Here is a 25,223-nt window from a genome sequence, read left to right as displayed (position 1 = left end):
CCGAACGGCCGACGAACACGCTCGATTTGGTCCTGGGTTCCCTGCGGGAGGAATTCCTCCTCGGGGGCCGCGGAGACGCCCGCGGTGCGTTCTCCGGCACCAGCGGGAGTTTCAAGTTTCCACTCGTGGGGAGCGGCGGGCGCGCTCCGGGCTGTGGGTGGGGCGGCTCCACACAGCCGGCTTCCCTCCAGCCCGGCCCCGGATGGGGTCCCCCTTCCTCGGCGCGCGCCCCACTTCCCTCCGGGCTCCGCGGCCCAGCCCGGGCCGGCGAACCCCGCCGACGCCCCGCGGGGGGGGGGGGGGGGCAGCTGGGAGCCGCAGGGCAGGGCGGGGCGGGGCGGGGCGGGGCGGGGCGGGGCGGCCCGGGCGGCGGCGTTGGCGCTCTGGCCGCGGCGCGAGGCGGCCGCCGGCAGGGGGAGGCGGGGGGCGCGGGGCAGCCCCGCCTTCCCCCCCCGCCCCCGGAGCCGCCGGGCGGCCATATTGCGGAGCTGTCTGCGGCGGCGGCGCCTCTCCTCTCCGGGGCCCGGGCTCCTACCGCGCCTCTCCCTCCCTCCAGCCGCAGCCGCGACGCCCGGCCCGCGCTCAGCGCCCCGCCGCGCTCGGGTGGGAGGACCGCTCGCAGTGGGGTAAGCCGCCGGCGCCTCCCCCGCCCCGCTCCCCGCTCCCCGCTCCCCGCGCCGCCGCAGCTGCGGAGGTGGCGAGAAGTTGCGGGGCCCGCGCTGCCCGTCGGCCGCGCTGCTAGGGCCTCGCGCGCCTCCGTGCGCGCCCTGTGGGCCGCGGCGCCGCCCTAACGGCCGGGCCGGCCAGGCCGCTCCCGGGCTGGGGGGGGACCCGCGAGGCCGGCCCGAGTCGTGACCGGCCGCGGCCCGGACCTGCCGCCGCGCGATTCCCCCCCGCGGCGGGCGCGGGGTCCGCCTCGGGCGTCGGCCCGGACCCCGAGCTCGGGGCGGGCGGGTTCCGCCGCCTGGGCGCGGCCCGGCCCGCCGGCGCGTCCTCGGGGCAGTTTGGAAATGCAGACCGTGAGCGAGGGTAGGCGCCGTGCGGGGCGGAATTCAGGAGAGCTCCCCCGGCCTCCGGTGGAGAGGGAGGGTGTTGAGTTACTAGAGAGCGTGCGGCCGCCCGCGTGGCCCAGGGGATGGCGCGGGACGGGTTTGGGGCGCGCACCGCTCCCGCCCGCCCGCCCGCACCCCGCGCCGAGGCCGCGCTCCCGCCGCCCCGCTACCTGCTGCTGCCGGCCCCGGGGCCTCCGCTCTCTGAGACCCCACCGGACAGGTTGAGGACCCCCAGGCCCCCCTTCCTTCAAGGGGCTCTGCACGGAGTTCCCGGGCTAACTAGGAAACGAGGGGGGCCCCGCATGATTGCAGTTTAAAAAAAGCACCCCACTTCCTATGCAGATACCGTGGTTCTTGAGCCACTCCCATCATTTGGCATTATCTTTCCCTTCAGTAGTGGTTATTAATGGGGTTGGAAGTGTCAAGTCAACTTCATCCAATGTGATCTGTCTTTTGAAAGACAGTTGGGATTTCCAAGAAGACATTTTAATGAGTCCGGTGGCACCCAGACGGGCGCGATGTGAACCTGAAAGCCCGGGGTAGTCAGGGTGTATTGGGTCAGCGTGCACTTGGACATAGCAGACATGGCGAGCGATTGTTTACGGTGCATTTTTTCCTTTTTTTTTAGAACACTCACACTAAATAAATACCCTTTTATATTTCTGACGGAGTTCTGAAGGAACAGTTGCCCCGTTCATTTTGCTGGATAAATAATGGTTTAATCCCATTTGCCAAAACAGCATGATTAGGTTTGAGGAGAGATGAATACTCAGACTGCTTTATTTTCAGAATTCCGTTGCTTTCCCCAGTGTGCCCTGTCTCCCAGAGAGACTAACCATAATAGTTTACCTCCAGGAGAACACAATTTAGAACATTCCTTTTGAAGTCAATAGTATGCTGTAAAAAGGATTGCACTGCCTTTGTTTGTTTAGTCACTTTTATATAGGGTGGAATTTATAATAAGCAGTACATTATTAGTAAGGAATGAATATGTAATAGACAGTGGAATGCTTCCCAGTTTCATTTAAACGAGACAAAATTTGACGGTGGCATTTAGAAATAGTAAATTATTGCCCTTGTGGATTATACATTGTTCTGTGTACTCCCCTATCCTCACGTGGAAGAGCAGGTACGAGAACTCAGAAGTATTTGTAGGACAAGTGTAACTTGGGTGTGTGGAAAGTATATTGCATCTGCCCTTTGTTTTATGCATTACTTCTTAATTGGAAATTAAATTCATTCTTTTTCCTGGTGTAAGAAATGACAGGCTCTCCTATTCTTTCTCCCCCTTGCTAACTCTCAGTAGTCTCACGGAGAGGGAACAAGGGTTGTTTCTTGTTTATTGCTTCACTATTCCCCAGAGCAGAATTGGATTTTATTATTTTTATCCTTTGCAGGCTGTTGAAAGTGTACATATTTCGTTTTAATTTAACATATTTCGTTTTAATTTCAGTTGTCAATCTTTAGTCTATGCGTAGTCTGATACAGTAGAGTCTGAAATGTTGGATGATGGTAGGAGCCTTGGTTTTCATTCATTTCTAACTTACTGCATTTTAACTTATGCCATTTAAAAATGGCAAATTTTAACAAATACCTCCCAAAGACCAAAGCCTAAAAAAGAGTGTTCTATTAAGATTGTGAAGACTGAGTTGTGCTGGTAGAGCATACCTGATAGGGTATAGCTGATAGAATTTTATGCTACTTTTGTGAATCTAGGAAATAGATTCTTGGATGGTGTGGACCTCCTGCAGACCAAAAGCTTTTGCACTTCTTTTTTTTTTTTTAAAATATATTTTTATTGATTTTAGAGAGAAAGGGAGAGGGAGAGAGAGATGGAAACATCAATGATGAGAGACAATCACTGATAGGCTGTCTCCTGCACGCCCCCTACTAGGGATCAAGCCCCAACCCCAGAATGTGCCCCTGACAGGAATCGAACCCCGGACCCTTCAGTCTGCAGGCGGATGCTCTGTCCACTGAACCAAACCCACTAGGGCGAGGGTGCACTTCTTACCTACACTGATACTACTCTTGGGGTACTGGATCCGAGGAACTGGATTGAATTGCTGTGGACGCCACCCTTCCCAGGTGGTTTTAAGCCTCAGGCTGATACTGTTTGGGGAAGTTCCCTAGCTTCTGCAGACGGCAGTGTATGCTCACCTCTTAACTGGTAGAGGTGGCCAGTCTGACCCTGGAGAGTTCCTCAATGTCTAGCTTCTTTCAGAGAACTTCTGCCTTTCCTATTCATTTTAGTTCCTGGAATCTTTCTCAATATTAATTTATAGTGAACGTATATTTTAAACCATTTTAAAAGACTAAAGAAGTAACACATTTTAGGAGAAAGTTTAAAGACCCAAAAAGTTGTAAAGGGAAAAGTAGAAGTCCTCACTCCCCAGAACCCTCCAGCCTCTTTCCCAGTCATGTTTCTCATTGGTAATTGCTACTAGCAATTCCTTGTATATAGAAAAGGCCGGTACTTATATATATACTTTATTTTTTACTTTAAAGTCTGTAAAAATAAGGTTATTTTATAACAGTCATTGAAAGGGTGTTTATTACTGTTAAACATTAATTAATGTTTCTCAGAAGTTTATCATTTGAATAACACAATGGAATTTCCTATAACAGCTATTTTCAGCCGGGTGCCGCAAGAATTTTTAAAACATGCAATACCTGACTATTTAGTCAGGGCCACTGACCTCTTTTTCCTTAGCTTGTCAAATAAAAATGACAACAGCCAATACAGCAATAGCTGTCCAGTGTGAATGAATCAAAATTACACCAATTTTTTTGTCACATGGGCAAAAATATATATTTTTTGGTGTGCCCCAGATTTTAGTAATTATGTGTACCATGAGATGAAAAAGGTTGAAAACTGCTGTCCTATAGTAATTCTCAAATGTGCCTACATATATGTGCAAGTTTTCTTGGCTAATGATTAAAGGTGAAATTCACCTTTTGTTTTCATAGAGTACGGTATATAAATGCCAGTGGAAAATCGTGTCCTTTGAAAAAGGGTTTATGGTTTTGGGTGGTGAAATGTCCATATAATGTGTATCTTTGTACCAGGGATCTGTTTGGAAAGAAAATATGGTCCATTTGATTCACTTCTTTATTTCTTCTATTTTTAACTCTAATTTCAGCCTCCTGAAAAAGAGCTATTCATTCAGGTTAGATATATAGGGTAATTTTTTTTTCTCTGAATAATTACTATGTATGTATTGAAATCTTTTCAAATTCACTAATTTAAAATACTTATTTTTATTTGATGAGTAGATGCAAATTTGCATATGAATAAGTTTTATATTTTTTTCTATTGTAAATGTTACATTTTAACAGTATGTTATATACAAATAAGACTTTATATCAAGTGATCTACTGGGTATGAATAGAATGTGCAAGAAAAGTTTGTTACTTTTCTACATAATTTATACTAGTACACATTTTAAATAAACTTTTTAAGTTCTAGTAAAGTTGATTTGTTTAAGAGAGACATTCTTTACTGTAAACTATTTAGAGATCAGGTCAGCCAATTGGTTTGCAAGGCCAAATCCAGCCTGCTTTTGTAAATAAAGTTTTTTAAAAATCTTAATTCTCACCTGAGGATATGTTTTCATTGATTTTAGAGCAGTGGTTCTCAACCTTCCTAATGCCGCGATCCTTTAATACAGTCCTCATGTTGTGGTGACCCCCAACCATAAAATTATTTTCTTTGCTACTTCATAACTAATTTTGCTACTGTTATGAATCATAATGTAAATACCTGTTGTTTTCCGAAGGTCTTAGGCTCTGTCGTGACCCACAGGTTGAGAACCGCTAGCAGGGTCGCCAGTGGTCTTCCCTTCAGCTTCATAGTTAAAACTGCTTTCCCTTGCTTCCAATATGGCTGCAGCAGGGCTAGCATCCCATTCCATTCAGTACCCCACTGTTTCTCTTCCAGAAGCCACCCAGCAGATATCTAGTCTCATTGGCCAGGATTGGTACTTTATATACCTAACCAGTCACTGGCGATGGTAATGGAATTGCCCTTCTAACTGTTCCCATTAGATTATTTTCCTTAGTCATATACCAAATGTCTTGGGTTCTTTCTTACGCCCATTCAAAATCAGATCCAAGATTGACCTGTCATACATACTCTACCATGAATATGTGAGTTCATATCTTTATGGGTTCCACATTTACTTAAATTATGTAATGAAAGCATTGGTGCCCTGGCCGGTGTGGCTCAGTGGATAGAGCGTCGGCCTGGGGACTGAAGGGTCCCAGGTTCGATTCCTGGTCAAGGGCACATGCCCGGGTTGCGGGCTCCATCCCCAGTAGGGGGCGTGCAGGAGGCAGCCGATCCATGAGTCTCTCTCCTCATGGATGTTTCTCTCTCTCCCTCTCCCTCTCCCTTCCTCTCTGAAATCAATAAAAATACATATTTTAAAAAAAGAAAAAAAAGAAAGAAAGCATTGCTTTCCTGCTAAAATACTTTAAGGCAGGGGTAGACAAACTATAGCCTATGAGCCAAATCCAGCCTGCTGCCTGTAAAGTTTACTTCTCTGGCCCTTTACTGAAAAAGTTTGCCAACCCCTGCTTTAAGATATTTTTCATACATTCAGATATTTATAATCATATGCCAAATACTCTTTACATTTGAGGTGTAAACTACAGAGAAGGTCACACTCTGATGGAATATAGTTGTGCCATATTGTACATCATAAAGTGTGTTAAGCACTTTTGTGTGTATAAACAAGTAAATATTTCAGTGCAACAGATTTGAACCTATCTTTTTTTTTCTATTTTAAACATTTATTATATGAATTTTTTTTATGTTTCCATAAAGGTAAAATGAAGAAATTGGACTGGATTTAATTCTCTTATCTTTTGGTGTTTAAAATTAATCATAGCAAATGATAATGTTATTTGTTTTTCTACCTACCTTGGGAATAATACAGATATGGTGTTTCTTTTAAATTTATAAAATTAATTTAGAAGAGAATGTAAATTCAATGTAAACCTTTTAAAAATATTGTAGTTTTCCTTTATATTTAAGTTCTAGACATTGCATTTTCAGTAACATATTTTGCTAAAAATGTTGAATATTTCATTTCCTTGAAAATACTCTTGAACAAAAATAATTTGCTACAAAGTACTTAATTTCTTATTTAGAACTGCATATCACCCTTACACAAAATTCATTTACAAAGGTGATTATACCAGTATTAATGTGTTCTAGTCATTGCTTGGGATGAACTTGTCTAGAATGATGTTAGAAAAGGGCAGAATGTCAAGAGCCCAGGACTAGGATTTCGATGGACTTTTACTTTGTTAGCTAGCCTTAGTACTTGGTGCAAGTCATTTACCTGGATCTGCATTTCCTTATTAGAAGAATGAGGGGTTGTGACACCTATGTTGGGCAGAGGGAGGAAGGGCTGTTAGGAAAATTAGGTAATGTAGATAAAGTGGTTGAAGAGGGGGCATTCTACAACTACTCCCTCCATTCACTACCCTTGTCCTTGCTTTCGGCCCATTTCTTTATTTGCAAAATGGAGCTTAAAATTCTTGTCCTTTTTGTTTCACTTAGGGAATCACATGGCATTATATAGGTAAAAGTGCATTATTATTGCTATTAAATACAGTCTTAACACTGAGCTAAACATATAATAAACATAGTTCTGTGTATATTAGAGGTTTTTAGCCTATGGGTCTGTGAACTTGGATAGGGAAAAAGGTTACATCTTTACATACTTCTTTCATTATGAAAGTGGGCAGCAGTAGCAATTAGCAGTGGCAGAGACTGTTTCCAATAGAAATTGCTGATCCATTACTGTTGCAGATATCTTAAAACGACATTCATTCTCATCATTACTTATAAGTTTATTATTAGGCCCACTAATAGATATTGTTTTAAAGATTAATAAAGAAGCATATATATTACATTTTATAAATTTCTGCTTTTTATATTTTGATAATTTCAGTGTAATTTTTGGTGTTATTTTAGTGTGTGCATTTTAAAATTGTCACTTATTGATTGATTTTTGAGAGAGAAAGGAAGGGAGAGAGAAACATTGATTTGTTATTCCACGTGTTTGTGTGTTCATTGGTGGATTCTTGTATACGTCCTGACCAGGGATTGAGCCCACAACCGTGGGGGGACAATGCTAACCAACTGACCTACCAGGCCAGGGCCTGCTGTGTGCATTTTAAAAATACTTTTCCAGGAAGAGCTTCGTAGGCTTCTCCAGAGGGGCCTATGGTGGCAGAAGATTAAGAACTTTTTCTGTAGATGCTGTTAGTGTGTTGATTTGACTGCCAGAGTTACCTTATTAATTCATTTTATTGGCAGAGGAATTCTCTTGTCATTTTTTTTAGTCTGTGGAGAGACCAAAATTGTGTTCAGAGATTTCTTTTGTCTCAAAAAAAAACAAAACACATTACAGGTAGGTTTGGATAAAAGACAGAAAAATTACATTTAGGCTTGGGGAAAAGACTATCTTAAGAGTAAAATTAGGCAGCCTGGTATAAATTATTGAGGCTTTAATGTAGGCCTAGTCTGGACTAGACTTAACACCTGTTTTACCACCTGACAGGTGGGAAGAGTCTGTTTTGCTGCTGACTTGCTAGAGCTCAAGGTGTGAGTCTGAGGCTGTTTTTCCATTGTGTGAGGTAGAGAGGAGGCTGTTTTAGGGTCCCCGTTAGAGTTAAAGGACAAAGAAGAGAATGTCTTATTTATAAAATGTGACACATTTAGTGTTTGAGGACATACTCATACATGAAATTTTTTGGAAGTGGGACATGTATTCTGGCAGCCTCTCTTAATTTTTGGTTATTTTGCTGCCATGATTGTGCTTCATTGCTTATGGGGAGTCAGTATGGAAAAAAGGTAGGGTGAGACCACTCTAAGAAATTTATGAAGAGTGGAGGGAGGAGGAGGAACGACTTTTTCCTCTCAATAATTAGGTGTTAAGAGGGAAGAATAGTTGATATTTATTATATATCTTTGATATACAGTGGCTTAGGTGATTAAATATTGCCATTTTTTAGAAAGGAAGATACTGACAGTATTCAAGATGACTCAATTGGAGGTGGAACCCTATGACATGTATCTAAGTATCATGTCTTTTCATGTGACATTTGTCTGTTCTACTAACAGATGCCAGTTTCAAGAATAATATACTAAAATAATCAGAAGTTCTAAAAGTGTTCAATTGAGGTTAAATAATTTGATATATTTTTCAATCACTTAATTGGCTAAAACGTAGGTTTTAATTATATATATATACACAGCCTCATCCTAAAAGATTTAAGGCAGAATTCTTATCTATATCATAGTATACTAGAGTCCTGATGCATGGATTCGTGCACTGGTGGGGTCCCTTGGCCTGGCCTTCAGGGATCGAGCCAAAACTGCCCGGTGCATGGATTCGTCTAGGGCCGTGGTTGGCAAACTCATTAGTCAACAGAGCCAAATATCAACAGTACAACAATTGAAATCTCTTTTGAGAGCCACATTTTTTAAACTTAAATTTCTTCTAACACGACTTCTTCAAAATAGACTCGCCCAGGCCTTGGTATTTTGTGGAAGAGCCACACTCAAGGGGCCAAAGAGCCGCATGTGGCTCACGAGCCACAGTTTGCCGATCATGGGTCTAGGGCATGTCTGGCCCGTCTTGCCCAGTCCGGATCAGCCAGACCCCAGCAGTAAGCTAACCTACCAGTCAGAGCATCTGCCCCCTGGTGGTCAGTGTGCATCATAGCAACTGGTTGAACAGTGGAAAGAAGAGTTGGACACTTAGCATATTAGGCTTTTATTATATAGGATAAGCTAGTAACTGATATATACACAGTTTAGGGAAATAAATTCTCATCCTGTTTTTAAAATGAGGAACTTAACACGAATAAGACTGATTAGAATTAAGTGCTCAGTTCTGTATATCCAGATACCATTTGTAAGTTTATCTGCGTTTTTACTTAGTTATAAAGGGTGGTGCATATTCTGTCTTTTTGCTTACCTATGTAAATGTTGACAGTCTGTCATAATATACCCCACAAAAAACTAGTTCATGTCACATGGTTTTAACATTAATTGTGGTTTTAATCATTGGCTGTTAAAATGAGTGCTGCTGATAATATTTTGATATAGATTACCTTCTTTTGAGATATACAGGTAGTCCTCGGATTACGTTGGACTCGATGTACGTCGTTTTATGATTACGTCGCCATCTCCCATTTACAGTATTTATAAAAAAAAAAGTTCCCTCATTTCGACGTATGAACATATGTGCTTTATGTTTTTTATTATTAATTTACCACAAGTAAAGGTCAGGAATTATTATCTTTAACATTTTTTTTTTTACTGTTTCACTTCATTACTGCTGTGTATGTGTCCATGTGAGTGACGTAGGTGCTTATGTAGGTGGGTTCCAACTTATGGTGAAAATCACATTTCATCGCACTGTAGGAATGGATCTCAACGTAACCCAAGGACCTACTGTATTCCAGAAGCAGAATTTCATGTTCAGAAACACTTTTTAGCTTTTGCTATGTACTGACAACTTACGTGTTTTTAAAAAATATATTTTATTGATTTTTTTACAGAGAGGAAGGGAGAGGAATAGAGAGTTAGAAACATCGATGAGAGAGAAACATCTGATCAGCTGCCTCCTGCACACCCCCTACTGGGGATGTGCCCGCAACCAAGGTACATGCCCTTGACCGGAATCGAACCTGGGACCCTTCAGTCCGTAGGCCGACGCTATATCCACTGAGCCAAACCGGTTTCGCCACAACTTAACTTTTTAAAAAATATTTATATTTATTGTTAAAAATATTACAGATGTCTGTTTTTGTTTGTTTTTCCCCATTGATCCCCTTCCCACACCTGCCCTTTCCCAAGCCTTGGACACACTATTGTCCGTGTCCATGGGCTATGCATGTTTGCATAGAGATTCCCCCATCACCCCACCTCCTTAACAACTTACTTTCTGAAATGTGGAGCCAGTTTACAGTGCTACCAGCATGGACTCATCAGTACTGTCATGCATAATTAATAATTATTTTGCTAGTTTATTGAGTAATACTTTAAAGTTATTTTAATTTTTAAAAAATTTTAATGTTTAAATTTTTTTTCTTGGGGTGACACTCTTAGCCAAATTATACAGGTTTCAGATAAAGTTATTTTGATTTTTAGTTTTAATCAGCATAGTTGTGCTTCTCCCCCAACCCCCAATAAGATTTGTTGGTAAAGAGTTTCTCATTTAACTATTTTTACTGAGTGGGGTTCAAGTGATATCCTTATATATTTAATTATCTTTTACTTTCCTTAGTAACTTTTTGTTATGGCTGTTGCATATTTTTCTATGCTATTACTTTAATTTTGATATTTATTTTATTCTACCTATGTAGGGATTTTAAATAAAACTAGAGGCCTGTTGCACGAACAGATCCGTGCAATAGGCCTTCCTTCCCTTGGCTTCCAGCACTGGTTTTCTTCCAGCACCCGGGACCCAGGCCTTTGCTCCGGCCGGAGACTGCCATCTTCGCTGCAGACTCTGGCTGGAGTCTGCCATCTTCCTCTTCGCTGCAGATTCAGGCTGGAGTCTGCCATCTTTGTCTAAAATAATTTTTTATTTTAGAAATTTATAGATTAACTAGAGGCACAGTGCACGAATTTATGCACGGGTGAGGTCTGGCCGGCCCACCCCGATTGGGGCGATTAGGCCAGGCCGGCCGGGGGAGAGGTAGTGGGCGGTTGGCCGGTTGGCCCAGCCCCCTGGTCGAACTCCTGGTTGAGGGGACAATTTGCATATTAGCCTTTTATTATAGGATTCTGATTCTCTAGAGACTCAATATTTTGGAGCATGATCATTCTGCTCTATACTTTTTGAAAAGAGCCCTAGCCAGTCAGCCTGTGGACTGAAGGGTCCTGGGTTTGATTCCAGTCAAGGGCATGTACCTTGGTTGCAGCCTAGATCCCCACGTGCAGGATGCAACCAATTAAAGTTTCTCTGTCTCTCCCCCTCTCTTCCACTCTCTCTAAAAAAATCAATGGAAAAATATCCTCAGGTGAGGATTAAATAATAATAAAAATAAAAAGATGCTACTGTATATATGATTTTAAAATCTGCTTTTTAACTCAGTAGTTTGTGAATAACTTGCCATGTCTTTTAATATTTTTTTTATAACATTTTGATTGGCTGTGTTGCGGTCTAACAGACCCTACAAATATTTCTAACTCTTAACTAATCTCTCAGTATTCACGTAATTAACTTCTTAGTCTTATATGTATTCTTATAATAGCATTATAACTGGAATCTTTGCAACTATACCATTTACACATTTGTTATTTTCTTTGGATAAATATTCACAAGTGAAATTCTCACCTTTTTTAATACAAAAAAGAGAAAGACAAGTTAGTATATGGTAGAACTCTGGATTCCAGGTGTCAAAAAGACTCTTTGGTCACTTATTACCAATGTGATTTAGGACAAGTCACTTTTATGCAGATGTTTTTATAAAGTATCCATGATGCGACCTGTCTTAATTGTCTCCTAATTTTTGTTAGTAGAAAATTAAATGATGTATAAGGGCATATAACTATGAAGTATTCTATTAATATAAGGCATTGTTGAATAATCAATCTATATTCAACTGTTAAATGAGATAGAACAGCATTATTCTCATATAACTTATTAACTGCAGTAAAATAGGGTGAAGACTAATTTGAGTTTTAAGAGAGAACACTGGCCTGAAAATACACATTTTTAGAAGCTTCTTTTAGAAGTTAACTGAATCTGTCTGTATTTGCAAAAGCTTTGGTTAGGTCCTGCACTTCCCACAGTTTATTTAGATCAGTTAGGCTTGTTGGAGGTTTAAAAATGTAATTAACTTGTGTAAAACCTGGTTTATGTGTATTGATGTATCATATACTTTTATGTAGCAGAGTTCTTTTTAAATCTAAAACTTTAATAATGTATTATTTTGCTTCAAAGGTCCTTTTCAATAGAATACAACTTGAAATAATTCTAATATTGAAAACTTGGGTAAATTACTTCTTAAAGGAAAAGAACACAATCCTACCATTAGTATTTGAGTAATAAGTAGCTTCAGAAATTCTGCATACCCACAAACTTGGTATTTATTTACCTGATTAGCGATATTAGATACCCAGTATATATATAAGAAGAACTGCTGAATGAAAATAGAAAATGGGAAAGAAATAATGGCTAATACTTTTCCAGAACTTAGAAAAGCATCGGTTGTCAGAAAGCTTACCTAATTTTGAACAAAGTAAATAAAAGCAATTCTGAAGAACACCTCCATTCCCCCCAAAAAATCTTAAAGGGAAGCAGAGATGAAAGGCGTGTTACCTCAAAGGAATGAGTTAGATTGACAGCGGACTTCTCATCAGCAGTAACAGACCCCAGAAAAAGAATATCTTCCAAATGCTGAGGGAATAACCATCAATGTAGAATTCTATATGCAATTGCATCATTATTTAGTGGAAAAGGAAAGTATCCACTGGAGAGATGTAGCACTTGTAAGCTGCGCACCTAATAACATAGCCTAAAGCATATACATTTAAAAACGCCAATTTACAAGAAGAAATTAATATCCACAGTCATACCTGGGAAAATTTAATCTATTTTTTCTCAAATTGATTTAAGTACACTAAAATGAATAATAGTAGAAAGACTATAAAACATTAAATAGTTGGTCTAGCTTGATCTAGCTTATCAGATGCAGCAAGTGTGTTTTTATTTATGAGAAAGAAACTTTTTTTTGGTAAAAAAAGAAACAAAACTGACCAAGTTCTAAACATAAAGGATATCTAAATGAACTATTTGACTATAGTATAGAAACTTAGAAATAAATAATAAAAAGATAACAGTCTGCCCCCAGGCCTCTAACCATTTCATTTGAAAACTTAAAGTTCTTAGTAGTGATTAGAAATTATAATTGGAAAAATGAAACAGAGTTAAACAACAATGAAAAAGTACATATAAAAACATGTGGGAAACCACTATAATGACTTAGAAAAATATTATGGATTCAAATAGAAGGTAAGATATTTTCTCAAAAAATACTAGACAAGTTTATTTATATTTGTGTTCTTAGAAACTCATTTTAATTCTCATGTTCTCTTTCTCTTGAGCATAAGAAATCCTCACGTCCGTTTTTGTCTTGAACATGAAAGTTCAAGACTGGCACGTTGACCTGAAATGCCTTTTAGTACCTGTGAGTTTGGAAAGCTCAGAACTCATCTGATAAGAGGCAAAGAAATCTAGCACAGATCTGGTTCTAAAAAAAAAAAAAATCACTAAAAAGTAATACACTCTGGCTACACTGTAGATAGTAAAATATATCTCAAGGGTACAATAAGCAAGAAAGTCATAATATTTTATATAAATGAGTAGTTGTAGGCTTGGGATAAAAATTTTAGTGGTAGTATAATACAGTGATTCAAAAATGCTCATGTAATTTGGAAAATTAACTGTGATTCATAAAGTTTTGATGCACTCATGTCTTGTGTCAAAAATTTTCTATGAAATATGAGATAAAAAAAACAGTACTCTGTCTGACAAAATCAATAGTCTACAGTTTGTGTTTTAATATTTAACACATTGTGGACGGATCATGAGAATTCTGTTCTAAGGCTTGTGGCCAATCACGAGAATTCTTTAAAAAGATATTAGCTTGTAAGAACATGTAATAAATAAATGCTGTGGGTATTTAATTTTAAAGCGTGCCTTTAACATATATGTAAAACATTTTTTGTATTCATTCCATAGAAACTTATCTGGCCACTGGGTAAAACTAGCAATAAAACTACAGGTCCGCAATGTGTTAAGTATACTAATAAATATATATTTGCTTATTTTACATATTCAGATAAAATTATTTTAAAATATTCTAACTGGCAAAATAGGAGAATCATGTTATATTTGGAGCTGCCTTATACTTGGACATGCTTAGTTTATGACCTTAATGTGTGTATTAGAAATGAAAATAGATTGTAAATTACTTAGGTAACCTTTCAATTTTAGGGATTAGAAAATGAGCCACAGAGTAAAACCAACTAATGAAAAAAAAAATGAGGAGGAAAAGGACAAAAATTAACAAAAGAGAAGATCATATAAGAAACAATATCAAAACTGAAAGCTGGCCTTTAGACCAATAAACTAAGCAAACTTCTGGCAAAATTAAACAAAATGGAAGGCAAAAGTGGAATGAAAAGAGGTTTATACCTGCAGATGTAGTAGAGCTATAAAAAAACATGAACAAATACAATGAGTAATTTTCTAGAAATATTAGAGGCCCGGTGCACGAATTTTCATCCTCCAAGGGGTTCCAGATTGTGAGAGGGTGCAGGCCAGGCTGAGGGACTCCACTGGTGCACTATCGGGGTCCGGGAGGTGCTGAGGGAGGGCTCCAGGGCATGTCCAGCCCGTCTCGCTCAGTCCTGATTGGCTGAACCCCAGCAGCAAGCTAACCTACTGGTCGGAGCATCTGCCCCCTGGTGGTCAGTGCACATCATAGCGACTGGTCGACCTGTTGACTATCTGCCCCCTGGTGGTCAGTGCACGTCATAGCGACTGGTCCACCGGTCGACTCTCTGCCCCCTGGTGGTCAGTGCACGTCATAGCGAGCAGTTGAGTGGCCTTAGCGTATCATTAGCATACTAGAGGCCCGGTGCATGAAATTTGTGCACAGGGGGCGGGGGGTGGCCCTCAGCCCAGCCTGCACCCTCTCTAATCTGGGACCCCTCGAGGGATGTCTGACTGCCTGTTTAGGTCCGATCCTAAGAAGATCGGGCCTAAACGGGCAGTCGGACATCCCTCTCACAATCCAGGACTGCTGGCTCCCAACTGCTCGCCTGCCTGCCTTCTTGATTGCCCCTAACCGCTTCTACCTGCCAGCCTGATAATCCCCTTACCACTCCCCTGCCAGCCTGATTGATGCCTAACTGCTCCACTGCCAGCCTGTTTGCCCCTAACTGCCCTCCCCTGCTGGCCTGGTCACCCCTAACTGCCCTCCCTTACAGGCCTGGTCCCTCCCAACTGCCCTCCCTTGCAGGCCTGGTCCCTCCCAACTGCCCTCCCCTGCTGGCCATCTTGTGTCCACATGGGGGCAGCCATCTTTGACCACATGGGGGCAGCCATCTTGTGTGTTGGAGTGATGGTCAGTTTGCATATTACTCTTATTAGATAGGATTACGTTTTGATTGATTGAACGAACGACAGGACACTTAGCATATTAAGCTTTTATTATATAGGATATCATCGAGACTTTTATGGAAAAGCAGACTCAGCTATAGGGTAGGGGTTGAAGTGTTTTGGCCACTTTATATTTGAGATATTCTTTAGATGTTGAGCAAGCCACAACAAGGCTTGAGTTAGCCAAGCAAGTTTTGGGGAAATGTACAGACTTGGGGGTTTTTAGCTTATAGATGATGCTAAAAGCAGATCCATTTAGAGGCTGTTTTAAGACCTGAGATGATAAGGCTCTGAACTAAGACGATGGTAGGGGGACGAAGAGGGTATAGAATTAGAAGATAGAACTGAAGTACATTTATGTCTGTGAAAGTAGGTGAGTTAGGAAATGAGGAGTTTAGTAGATAAAAAATAATTTGGAAGGAAGTTCCCACTGTAGGGAGGTTTATTGGCATGTGATTGAGTACAATTTAGGGAAATTACCTTACTTCAATGCTTTTATTTCAGTTTAGGGAATTTTCAGTTTTATTAATTATAGCATCTTAAAAAGCAACTGGTAATATAATTTTAAAACACAAAACTAATGGCATACTAATTTAGTTGAAGCTAGTATAATGAATAAAGTTTCTTGGCAAAGATATTACCAGTATAAGCTGATTTCAAGTAATAAATTATCTGATACACTTCTTACTATAGGTTTTCAAATTGGAATGACAATCTTTTTTTTTTATGGACAGTGAATAATGATTAAGAATGTTTGATCTTTTGGTAGATTTGTAGGGTGAAAACCAGTTTTGTTAGATGTTTGTAAGAACATTTATCCTAAGATGAACTAGCATTATGATTTTCCTGGATTAGGGTTCACTTCTGTAGCCATAGAGGTGAAAAGATACAATTTAACTTTGGTTTTACCTACATTTCAGTGAAGGCCACTAACTTGTTGGTGAATAGCATGCAAATTGCAATTGTGCAGACTATGGCTGTTTTATAAACCTTAGGTGAATAAGCTTACTCGTGTATTTTCTCTATTGGATTTTTAAACTTTCAAAAAGAAAAAGTAATTTTCTTTAAAAAGTTATCGTTTACTAGAGGCCCATTGCACCGAAGATTCACGCAATAGGCCTTCCTTTCCCTGGCTACCGGCACCGGTTTTCCTCTGGCATCCGGGACCCAGGCCTTTGCTCTGGCTGCCGCCTTCCATCTTCGCTCCGGCCAGAGACTTCAGTCTTCGTTCTTCCTGGAGCACCACTCCTGTAGCTCCCTCTGCCCTCCGCCCTCCCTTTCATAGCAGGCATCCCACCCTGCCCGGCCGCTCCACACCTGCATGTGTGCTGCCCAGAGGCCCGGAGTGGCTAGGGGGGCGGGGCCGCCTCCATCTTTGTCGGGTTAATTTGCATATCACTCCTGATTGGCTTGTGGGTGTCACGAAGTGACGGCCAATTTACATATTTCTCTCTTATTAGTGTAGATAGTTTACATTAATCAGAATTTCCTTTGGTCTTTGGCAATACAGAGAAAAGGTTGGAAAGTATTTTTTGATTCATTTCTTTAACCTCTGAGTCCATCTATCCTCATCTCGACTCTCTGTGTCTAGCAGGCGTGGTCTGGGGGTGAACCTGACTCAGAGACAGCATTTGGCCCCATAGCAATCTTGTTTCCTTGATGTACATTGTTTCTAGAGTTTTAGTTGGTGATCAATATGCTTTACACTATGCTATTTGAGATGCATGCTATTTTAAATCATAACTATAAATATTTTTAGAGAATGTGAAATGATAATAGAAAACATTGAAAATTGCAATAAAACGAGACTACTATGTTACTTTAACATTTTAAAAAGTTTTAAGTTTTTAGAATTGTATACCAGAAACATAATTTTATTAACCAGTAATCCCAATAAATTCAATAACATTTAAAAAAATATTTGGACTTTATTTAATACGTATCTTTAAATAAAAACATTATATTAAAGATATAATAGATCAATTATGTGTTTTTTTTAACAGAAGGTGACAATAGGATTTATAAAAGTGAAGAATTTTTAAAGAAGGTGACAGAAAGAGAAGGAAAATGCCGAAACCAGTAAGTATATTTTATTTTACTTTTGCCACTACTTAATAAATAGCAATAAGTTCCTTGTTTTTTTTAAATATATTTTTATTGATTTAGAGAGGAAGGGAGAGGGGAAGAGAGATAAAAACATCAACGATGAGACAAAATCATTGATCGGCTGCCTCTTGCATGCCCCACACTGGAGATCAGGCCAGAAACCCGGGCATGTGCTCTGACCAGGAATCGAACCATGACCTCCTGGTTCATAGGTCGACATTCAACCATTGAACCATGCCAGCTGGCACTAAGTTCCTTTTGGAACAAGGTAAAGTATTGTAGAATTGTTGGGAAGAAGAAGGCATTGACAATATTATTAACTGGTTTAGATTAATGTGGCTGAAGTGCAGTATTCTGTGGGCCGGTGAAGAAGAGATATGGTAACGTTGTAGTTAAGATTAAAATTTATGGGTTCTGGATCAAATTGTCCTAGTTCTTGTTCAGGCTTTGTTACTTAATTTGAGTGTTTTTGTTAGATTAGTTCAGTCCCTCCGTTCTTAATTTCCTTATATAAGTGTGTGTGTCCCTCAGCCCAGCCTGCACCCTCTCCAATCTGGGACCCCTCGAGGGGTGTCCGACTGCCCATTTAGGCCCGATCCAGGTAGGTCGGGCCTAAACGGGCAGTAGGACATCCCTCTCACAATCCAGGACTGCTGGCTCTCAACTGCTCACCTGCCTGCTTTCCTGATTGCCCCTAACCGCTTCTGCCTGCCAGCCTGATCACCCCCTAACCACTCCCCTGCCAGCCTGATTGATGCCTAACTGCTCCACTGCCAGCCTATTTGCCCCTAACTGCCCTCCCCTGCAGTCCTGGTCCTCCTCCCCCCCCCCCCCCCCAATTGCCCTTCCCTGCAGGCCCAGTTGCCCCCAACTTCCCTCCTCTGCTGGCCTGGTCACCCCTAACTGCCCTCCTTTGCAGACCTGGTCCCTCCCAACTGCCCTCCTCTGCTGGCCTGATCGCCCACAACTGCCCTCCCTTGCAGACCTGGTCCCTCCCAACTGCCCTCCCCTGCTGGCCATCTTGTGGCAGCCATCTTGTATCCACATGGGGGCAGTCATCTTTGACCACATGGAGGCAGCCATTTTGTGTGTTAGAGTGATGGTCAATTTGCATATTATTCTATTATTAGATAGGATTAGATAGGATAGAGGCCTGGTGCACGCATGGGGGCCGGCTGGTTTGCCCTAAAGGGTGTCCCGGATCAGGGTGGGGATTCCCTTGGGGCGTGGAGCGGCCTGGGCGAGGGGCCTGTAGTGGTTTGCACGCTGGCCACACCCCCTGGCGACCCAAGCGGAGGCTCTGGTATCTGGGATTTATTTATCTTCTATAATTGAAACTTTGTAGCCTTGAGCAGAGCCAAGCCTCCTGCTGGCTCCATGGCTGCAGCCATTTTTGTTGGGATTTATTTATCTTCTATAATTGAAACTTTATAGCCTTGAGCAGAGACCAAGGCAGGTCAGGGCAGGTGGAAAGCTTGGCTTCCTCCATCGCCAGGGGCAACCCAAGCCTCCTGCTCTCTCCAGCTCTGTGGCTGCTGCCATTTTTGTTGGGATTTATTTATCTTCTATAATTGAAACTTTGTAGCCTTGAGTGTAGGCCTGGGCCGGCCAGGCCAGCAGGGAAGCTTGGCTTCCTCCATTGCTGGGGAAACCCAAGCCTCATGCTTGCTGCAGCTCCATGGCCGCAGCCATCTTGGTTGGGTTAATTTGCATACTCCCTCACTCCTGATTGGCTGGTGGGCGTGGCTTGTGGGGTAGCGGCGGTATGGGCAATTTGCATATTACTCTTTTATTAGATAGTATGGCGATACATATGGTGAGGATTTAGAAGAAGATGGTATACATTCAGTGGTCAGTAAATAATAGGAGGAATCAGAGGTTCATTATTATTTTTCTCATAATTCTGTTTGGTTTTATTTTAAAAAATCCTCACCTGAGGATATCTTTTTTATTGCTTTCTAGAGAGAATAGAAGGGAGGGAGAAGAGAAGAGAGGGAAGAGGGGAGAGAGATAGAGAGATATCAATGTGAGAGAAACACATCGATCAGTTGCCTTCCCTGTGTGCCCCTGCAACTGAGGTACGTTTACCAGAGTTGAACCCAAGACCCTTTGGTCTGAGGACCGATGCTCTAACCACTGAGCAACTGGTGAGGGCTTATAATTCTGGTTTTGATACTCATGATACCTGTGCTGATATTAGGTAGTCTTAGATGTTTTATTTAAGAATAAATGTTCTTTAAGAAAATAAGGGTGTTTTTTTTCCATAATTTTCTTTTGGCCAATTACCTTTTTAAAAAAATTATTGGTTATAATTATTGGAATTTTCTGGCATGGATATCAGTTTGGAATTACTTTAAAGACTCACCAGGTCAAAGTGTTCATTTACTGTTTGAGGAAAAGAGTATAAAGAAATAAAATTCATAACCATGAAAAAGGAAGAAGTAAATTTTTTCTATTTTCACATGATATGATTGTTTATGTAGAAAATCTTCAGAAAGAACAGCTACTAGAGCTAATAACTTAATTCAAGATTGTTGGACACAGGTTATATTATTAAAAATCAGTTGTCTTTGTTATATACTAGCAGTAAAATGTGAAAAATCATTTGCAGCAACATCAAAGATATAAAATACTTAAAAATAAATTTATAGAAACTGTACAAGATCTCTGTACTGAAAACTGAGAAATTAAAGACTTAACATGCACAAAAAAGTACATATTGTCTAGGTATGTCTGGAAAACATTAAGATGTTAATTATCCTTAAATGCAATGGTAGATTGAATACACTTCCAGTCAGTTAAATCCCAGCAGGCGTCTTTGACTAAAATTGACTAGGTGGTTGTGAAATGTTTATGGAACTGCAAAACCAAAATTTATAAGGAATAGCTAAAGCAAGTTTTCATTTATTATTTTTTACTATTAATTGAATTTATTGATGTGACATTGGCTCTCAAAACCGTACAAGTCTCAAGTGTACAAACTCAACAACATATCATCTGCACATTGCATCGTGTGCCCACTGCCCCAAGCAAGCAACAGTGTGATGATAGCCAGAGGAAAAGGGGGTAGGAGCTAGGTGGAGGTGGGCAAAGGGGAGGAAAACGGGGGCGCCATAGCTAAAGCAATTTTTAAAAAGAATAAAGTTGGAAAATATAACACTCCTGAATTTTAATACTTATTCACAAGCTATGAAAATAAGAAAGTGTGGTATTGTTGAAATAGGATCAGTGAAACAACATATAATGAAAATATTATGCTTTCAACAAGGGTATCACACAACTCAATGAGGAAACTAAATTATTTCCAACAAATAGTGTTGGAACAAAGAGTTATTCATACAATAAAACATGAACATTAACCTTTATCCCATAATTTACACAAAAAGTTAGTTCTAAGTGTATCATAGACTGAAATTCAAAAGCCCATATTATAAAACTGCTAGAAGACATAAGAAAACGTTTTTGCAACCTTGGGGTAGGCCAAGTTTCTTACAGAACACAGAATGTTTAAATCATTTTAAAAAATTGGATTTCATTAAAATTAGTAACTTTTGCTCTTTGAAAAACCCTTGATTTTGTGGACCTAAAGTGATTTAACTGACTGGAATGCTGGGATTGAACTGACTCGATTTGACAGACTTTGGATTTAACGGACACAATTTCTGGTCCATATGTCATATGTGAAAATTAACACTGTGTTAATTTTAAAATGCTTTTAAGCAAGATTTGCTTATAATTAAATTAACAGGTTATTTTTTGTTATTAATAACTTATTTTTAACAAATTTTGGTGGGTAGGCCACATGTTGGAAAAAACACTATAGTAATTTCGCCAACATCAATAAATACTAATATCTACAACTATAGTATACAGATTTAAATCCAAGAGTCACCCCTTATAAACATTGTTGGGAGAATGATTAGCATGTGATCATACGGCCTCTTGAGTGGTAATTGGTTCTATTGTCTCATGGTGTTACTTTCTGCAGCAGTTTTAACATCGGATATTCCTATATGTGCTCAGCCATGCCCCAGCCATATGTACTTGTTTACTTGCTGTGACTGGTAAATGCATGCATTTACTAGATCTATTTAATATCAATTTAAAATTATTCTAATACATAAAGAAAACTTTTCTGTGGAGTTAAATTTTTCATACATACTTAATTTTAATTACACAAATGTATCTACATAAGTAAAAACAGATGAACTAAATTTTTTTTAATATACGGCATTCAGAAAACTTTATCATATGACAGACTTTTGGCTTTAACAGACACCCCCTTGCTTGAATTAGTCTGTTATATAGAGGTTTTACTGTACTAAGAAAATGAAAAGGCAAGCCAGAATGGGAGAGAATAATCCTATGTAGTAAAAGGCTAATACGCAAATCGAATGGTGGAATGACTGGTCACTATGACATGCACTGATCACCAGGGGGCAGACGCTTAATACAGGAGCTGCCCCCTGGTGGTCAGTGCACTCCCACAGGGGGAGCACTGCTCAGCCAGTAGCCGGGCTCAGGGCTGGTGAGCGCAGTGGCGGTGACGGGAGCCTCTCCCGCCTCTGCAGCAGCGCTAAGGATGTCTGACTGCTGGCTTAGGACTGCTCCCTGTGGGACATCCCCCGAGGGCTCCTAGACTGCGAGAGGACACAGGCTGGGCTGAGGGACACCCCTCCCCCTCCTGCACGAATTTATGCACTAGGCCTCTAGTTGCAATATAAAGTCCTTCTAGAACTCAGTAAGACAAATTTTAAAAAGGGCAAAAACTTTGGACAAATGCTTCACAAAAGAACATATACTAATAGTCAACACATGAAAAGATCCTCAATATCTTTAGTTATCAGGGAAGCACAAATTAAAATTACAGTGAGATACTATTTTATACTCATTTAAGGGCTAAAGTTGAATACTGATGGAATCAAGTGTTTAGTAAGGATGTGGAACTCTAATATATTTCTCAGAGGAATGTGCAAGTTTTGCAGGTAGTTTGGGAAACTCTTTAGTCAGTATAATTGAGTGGAAAACATTTATTCCTTAGGGTAAGGATTCAAAATTATATATACAATTGGATATAAATTATGTGTTGTTATGCACACAGTTTCTGGAAGAAAATAATTTAAGATATTAAAATTAATGTATTTTTTCTTTGAAACTTTTGAGCTCAGTATTTAATTAGCCACCCTCTCCCCCCACTCCTCCAGAAATAAAAAGTCTAGTTTTTCAAAACACACAGTTGGAGAAATTTAATTTGATCTTTATATTTTATATTGATCTTATTGGCCCAGCTTTATACTTAGTAGACATGTAACCTAGGTCAAGTGACAACTTCTGTAGACCTTTTTTTTTTTTTATTGTAAAATAAAGTTGATTTAATAATGTACTTTGATTACTCAGAGAATTACTATTAGGATGACATGAAAAGGCTTTAAAGTTGCCTTATAGTGCTCTTATGTTAAAGATATTGATAAGTGACATTCGTATTGTTCATGTTATGTTAACATGTAATAGGTTTATTCTCATTACATTTAAATCAGTAGATATCTTAAATTTTTCTCAGTTTTAATTTTTAAGGTGGTAAATGTTGCTAGATAACCCACATAAACCAGTGTTTTGGGATGCTTTATAATTATTAAGAGTATAAAGAGATCACAAGACTAGGAAGTTTGAAAACTTCATAGGTCTAGCGCATTATTATCGTCTTCATAATTGAAGGTGCATTACTGCTCTGTCTGAGTTGTAGTCAGCAGGAAGGAAGGAAAAACATAGGGAAGCATGCGGACTATTTAATGCCTAGGCCTGGAAGTGGCCATTATCTCTTCTGCTCACGGTCGGTGGGTGAGAGCTTAGTCACATAGCCATACCTAATAGCAAGAAATATTGAGAAATGTTCTGTAGTTTTGTAGCCATGTGTCCACCTATAATTTTATTACATTTTGGTGGTTAAACAAGCAATCTCTGCCACAGTTAACATGGTTAGTTTAAAGGAGACATATTATGTGATAAACGTAGTGGGACCAGTTGCTAAAATTGAATATTCATGATTTAAAAAACAAAACCCAACACCTCTTAAGCCAGATAGAGAAGAGAAGCTGCAGCCGAAGTTGTTCTTAATGGGTTAGCACTGGGAGCATTTCTTTTAAAATCAGGATCGTGACAAAAGATACGTATGACCACTGTTGCTATTCAACACTGAACAGAAATGTGTATAGAGGAAGAGATAAAAAACTCAAGGAGTGGGAAGGAAGAAACACTGACGATATTAAGCTTGTTCTTTTATTATATAAAGGGTTGGCAAATTATGGCCATAGGCCAAATCAAGCCTGTCACATGTTTTTGTATAGCCTGTAAACTAAGAATGGCTGTACATTTTCAATGTTTGAAAAAGAAAATCAAAAGAAGAATATTTCAAATGTGAAAATTATATAAAATTCAAATTTCAGTGTCTAAAGTTTTCTTGGTACATAGTATGTTTTATTATCAATTAGAGGCCCAGTGCATGAAAATTCGTGCACTCAGAGGGGTGGTCCCTCAGCCCGGCCTGTGCCCTCTTGAAGTCCGGGACCTCTTGGGGGATGTCCACCTGCTGGCTTAGGCTCACTCCCTGGGGGATCTTTAGTCGGAACATCCTTAGTGCTGCTGCAGAGGCAGGAGAGGCTCCCGCCACAGCCACTGCACTCGCAGTCAGCCCAGCTTGTGGCTGAGTGGAGCTCCCCCTGTGGGAGCGCACTGACATCCAGGGGGCAGCTCCTGCGTTGAGCATCTGCCCCTTAGTGGTCAGTACGCGTCATAGCAACCAGTAGTTCCCCTGTCGTTCTGCAGTTAGGGTCAATTTGCATATTATACTTTTATTATATAGGATAACTGCTTTGTTGCTATAGCAGCATAGTTGAGTAGATGCAGCAGACTGTGTAGTCTGCAAAGCCTAAAATATTTACTCTTTGGTCCTTTACAGAAAAGGTTTCTTGGCCCCTGGTTTATATAAACAAAGATTTACAGGCTCATTATAACAGTTGGCAAGGGAACTCATAAAAGGATCGTTTTAAAAATAAATTGCATTTCTACAGAAACAAAACCAGAAAAAAATTGGAAAGATATTTTTCATTTTCACAATCCTGTATTTGAATCCCTTACGCTAGATGAGTTTCAGTGTTTGGGATATTTTGGATTTTAGAAAGGTGAATATGCTATATTTATGTGTACATGCCATTATATCATGAAACTTCCATTGAGGTCTTTGTATTACCCCAAAAACGTTAATGCTTCTATAGGACAATGCATGAATATTCATTTGAAGTAGGATGAATTAATTCACCAGTTGGTCACATTACTCCATGTCAAATTTTTGCTAGAAATTAGCTAATATACTTCAGTTTTCAATGTTTTTAGGATATCAAGAAATTGTGGACCTATATTTATAATAGCTACAAAATTATAATCAACTAGGGGAAAGATATCTAGCAAATGATTAATGTGATTTTTAACACTTTCTTTTGAAAGATATTAAAGAAGACTTAAATTACTGCATAGAGAGAACCATAGCCATGAATAGGAGAGCCAATTTTTAAAAGATGTAATTTCTCACTCCAAGAGAATTTGTTGTATTAATGAACTTAGTGTAGTTTCAGTTTAAATCATGATAGAGTATTGATTATGACTTATAATGAAAAGTTTACAATTTCATATGAAGTCAAGTGCAAAAACAAAGTGTCAAGAATAGCTAAGACAGTTCTGAAGATAATGAGGGAAGACTTGCTCTACCAGATATAAAGAATTATTTAAGGATATAGTAATCAAGACAGTACAATATTGGCAGAATAGTTAAATGCAACAGAATTAAAGAGCACAAAGTCAGATGCATACC

At 40.0% G+C, this 25,223-nt stretch overlaps 1 protein-coding gene across 3 annotated transcripts in view; it reads left to right on the top strand.

The window, feature by feature from the left end:
- Positions 1-412: 412 nt before the first annotated feature.
- RDX (radixin) overlaps positions 413-25,223 on the top strand; it is a 92,248-nt gene continuing 67,437 nt past the window's right edge. Inside the window, exons 1-3 of one of the 3 annotated variants that reach the window (XM_054725760.1) lie at positions 413-626; positions 4,196-4,222; positions 17,257-17,332. In XM_054725760.1, coding sequence (XP_054581735.1) covers positions 17,321-17,332 — 12 coding nt within the window. In that variant the 5' untranslated portion in view covers positions 413-626; positions 4,196-4,222; positions 17,257-17,320. The remainder of the gene's footprint in view (positions 627-4,195; positions 4,223-17,256; positions 17,333-25,223) is intronic. The other 2 variants (XM_054725759.1, XM_054725761.1) reach the window with 2 other exon arrangements.

The sequence above is a fragment of the Eptesicus fuscus genome, chromosome 13 (genome assembly GCF_027574615.1).
Source record: "Eptesicus fuscus isolate TK198812 chromosome 13, DD_ASM_mEF_20220401, whole genome shotgun sequence".
NCBI lineage: Eukaryota > Metazoa > Chordata > Mammalia > Chiroptera > Vespertilionidae > Eptesicus > Eptesicus fuscus.
The sequence above is the reverse complement of the archived record's forward strand: the minus strand, read 5'-3'. Positions and strand labels throughout refer to the sequence as shown.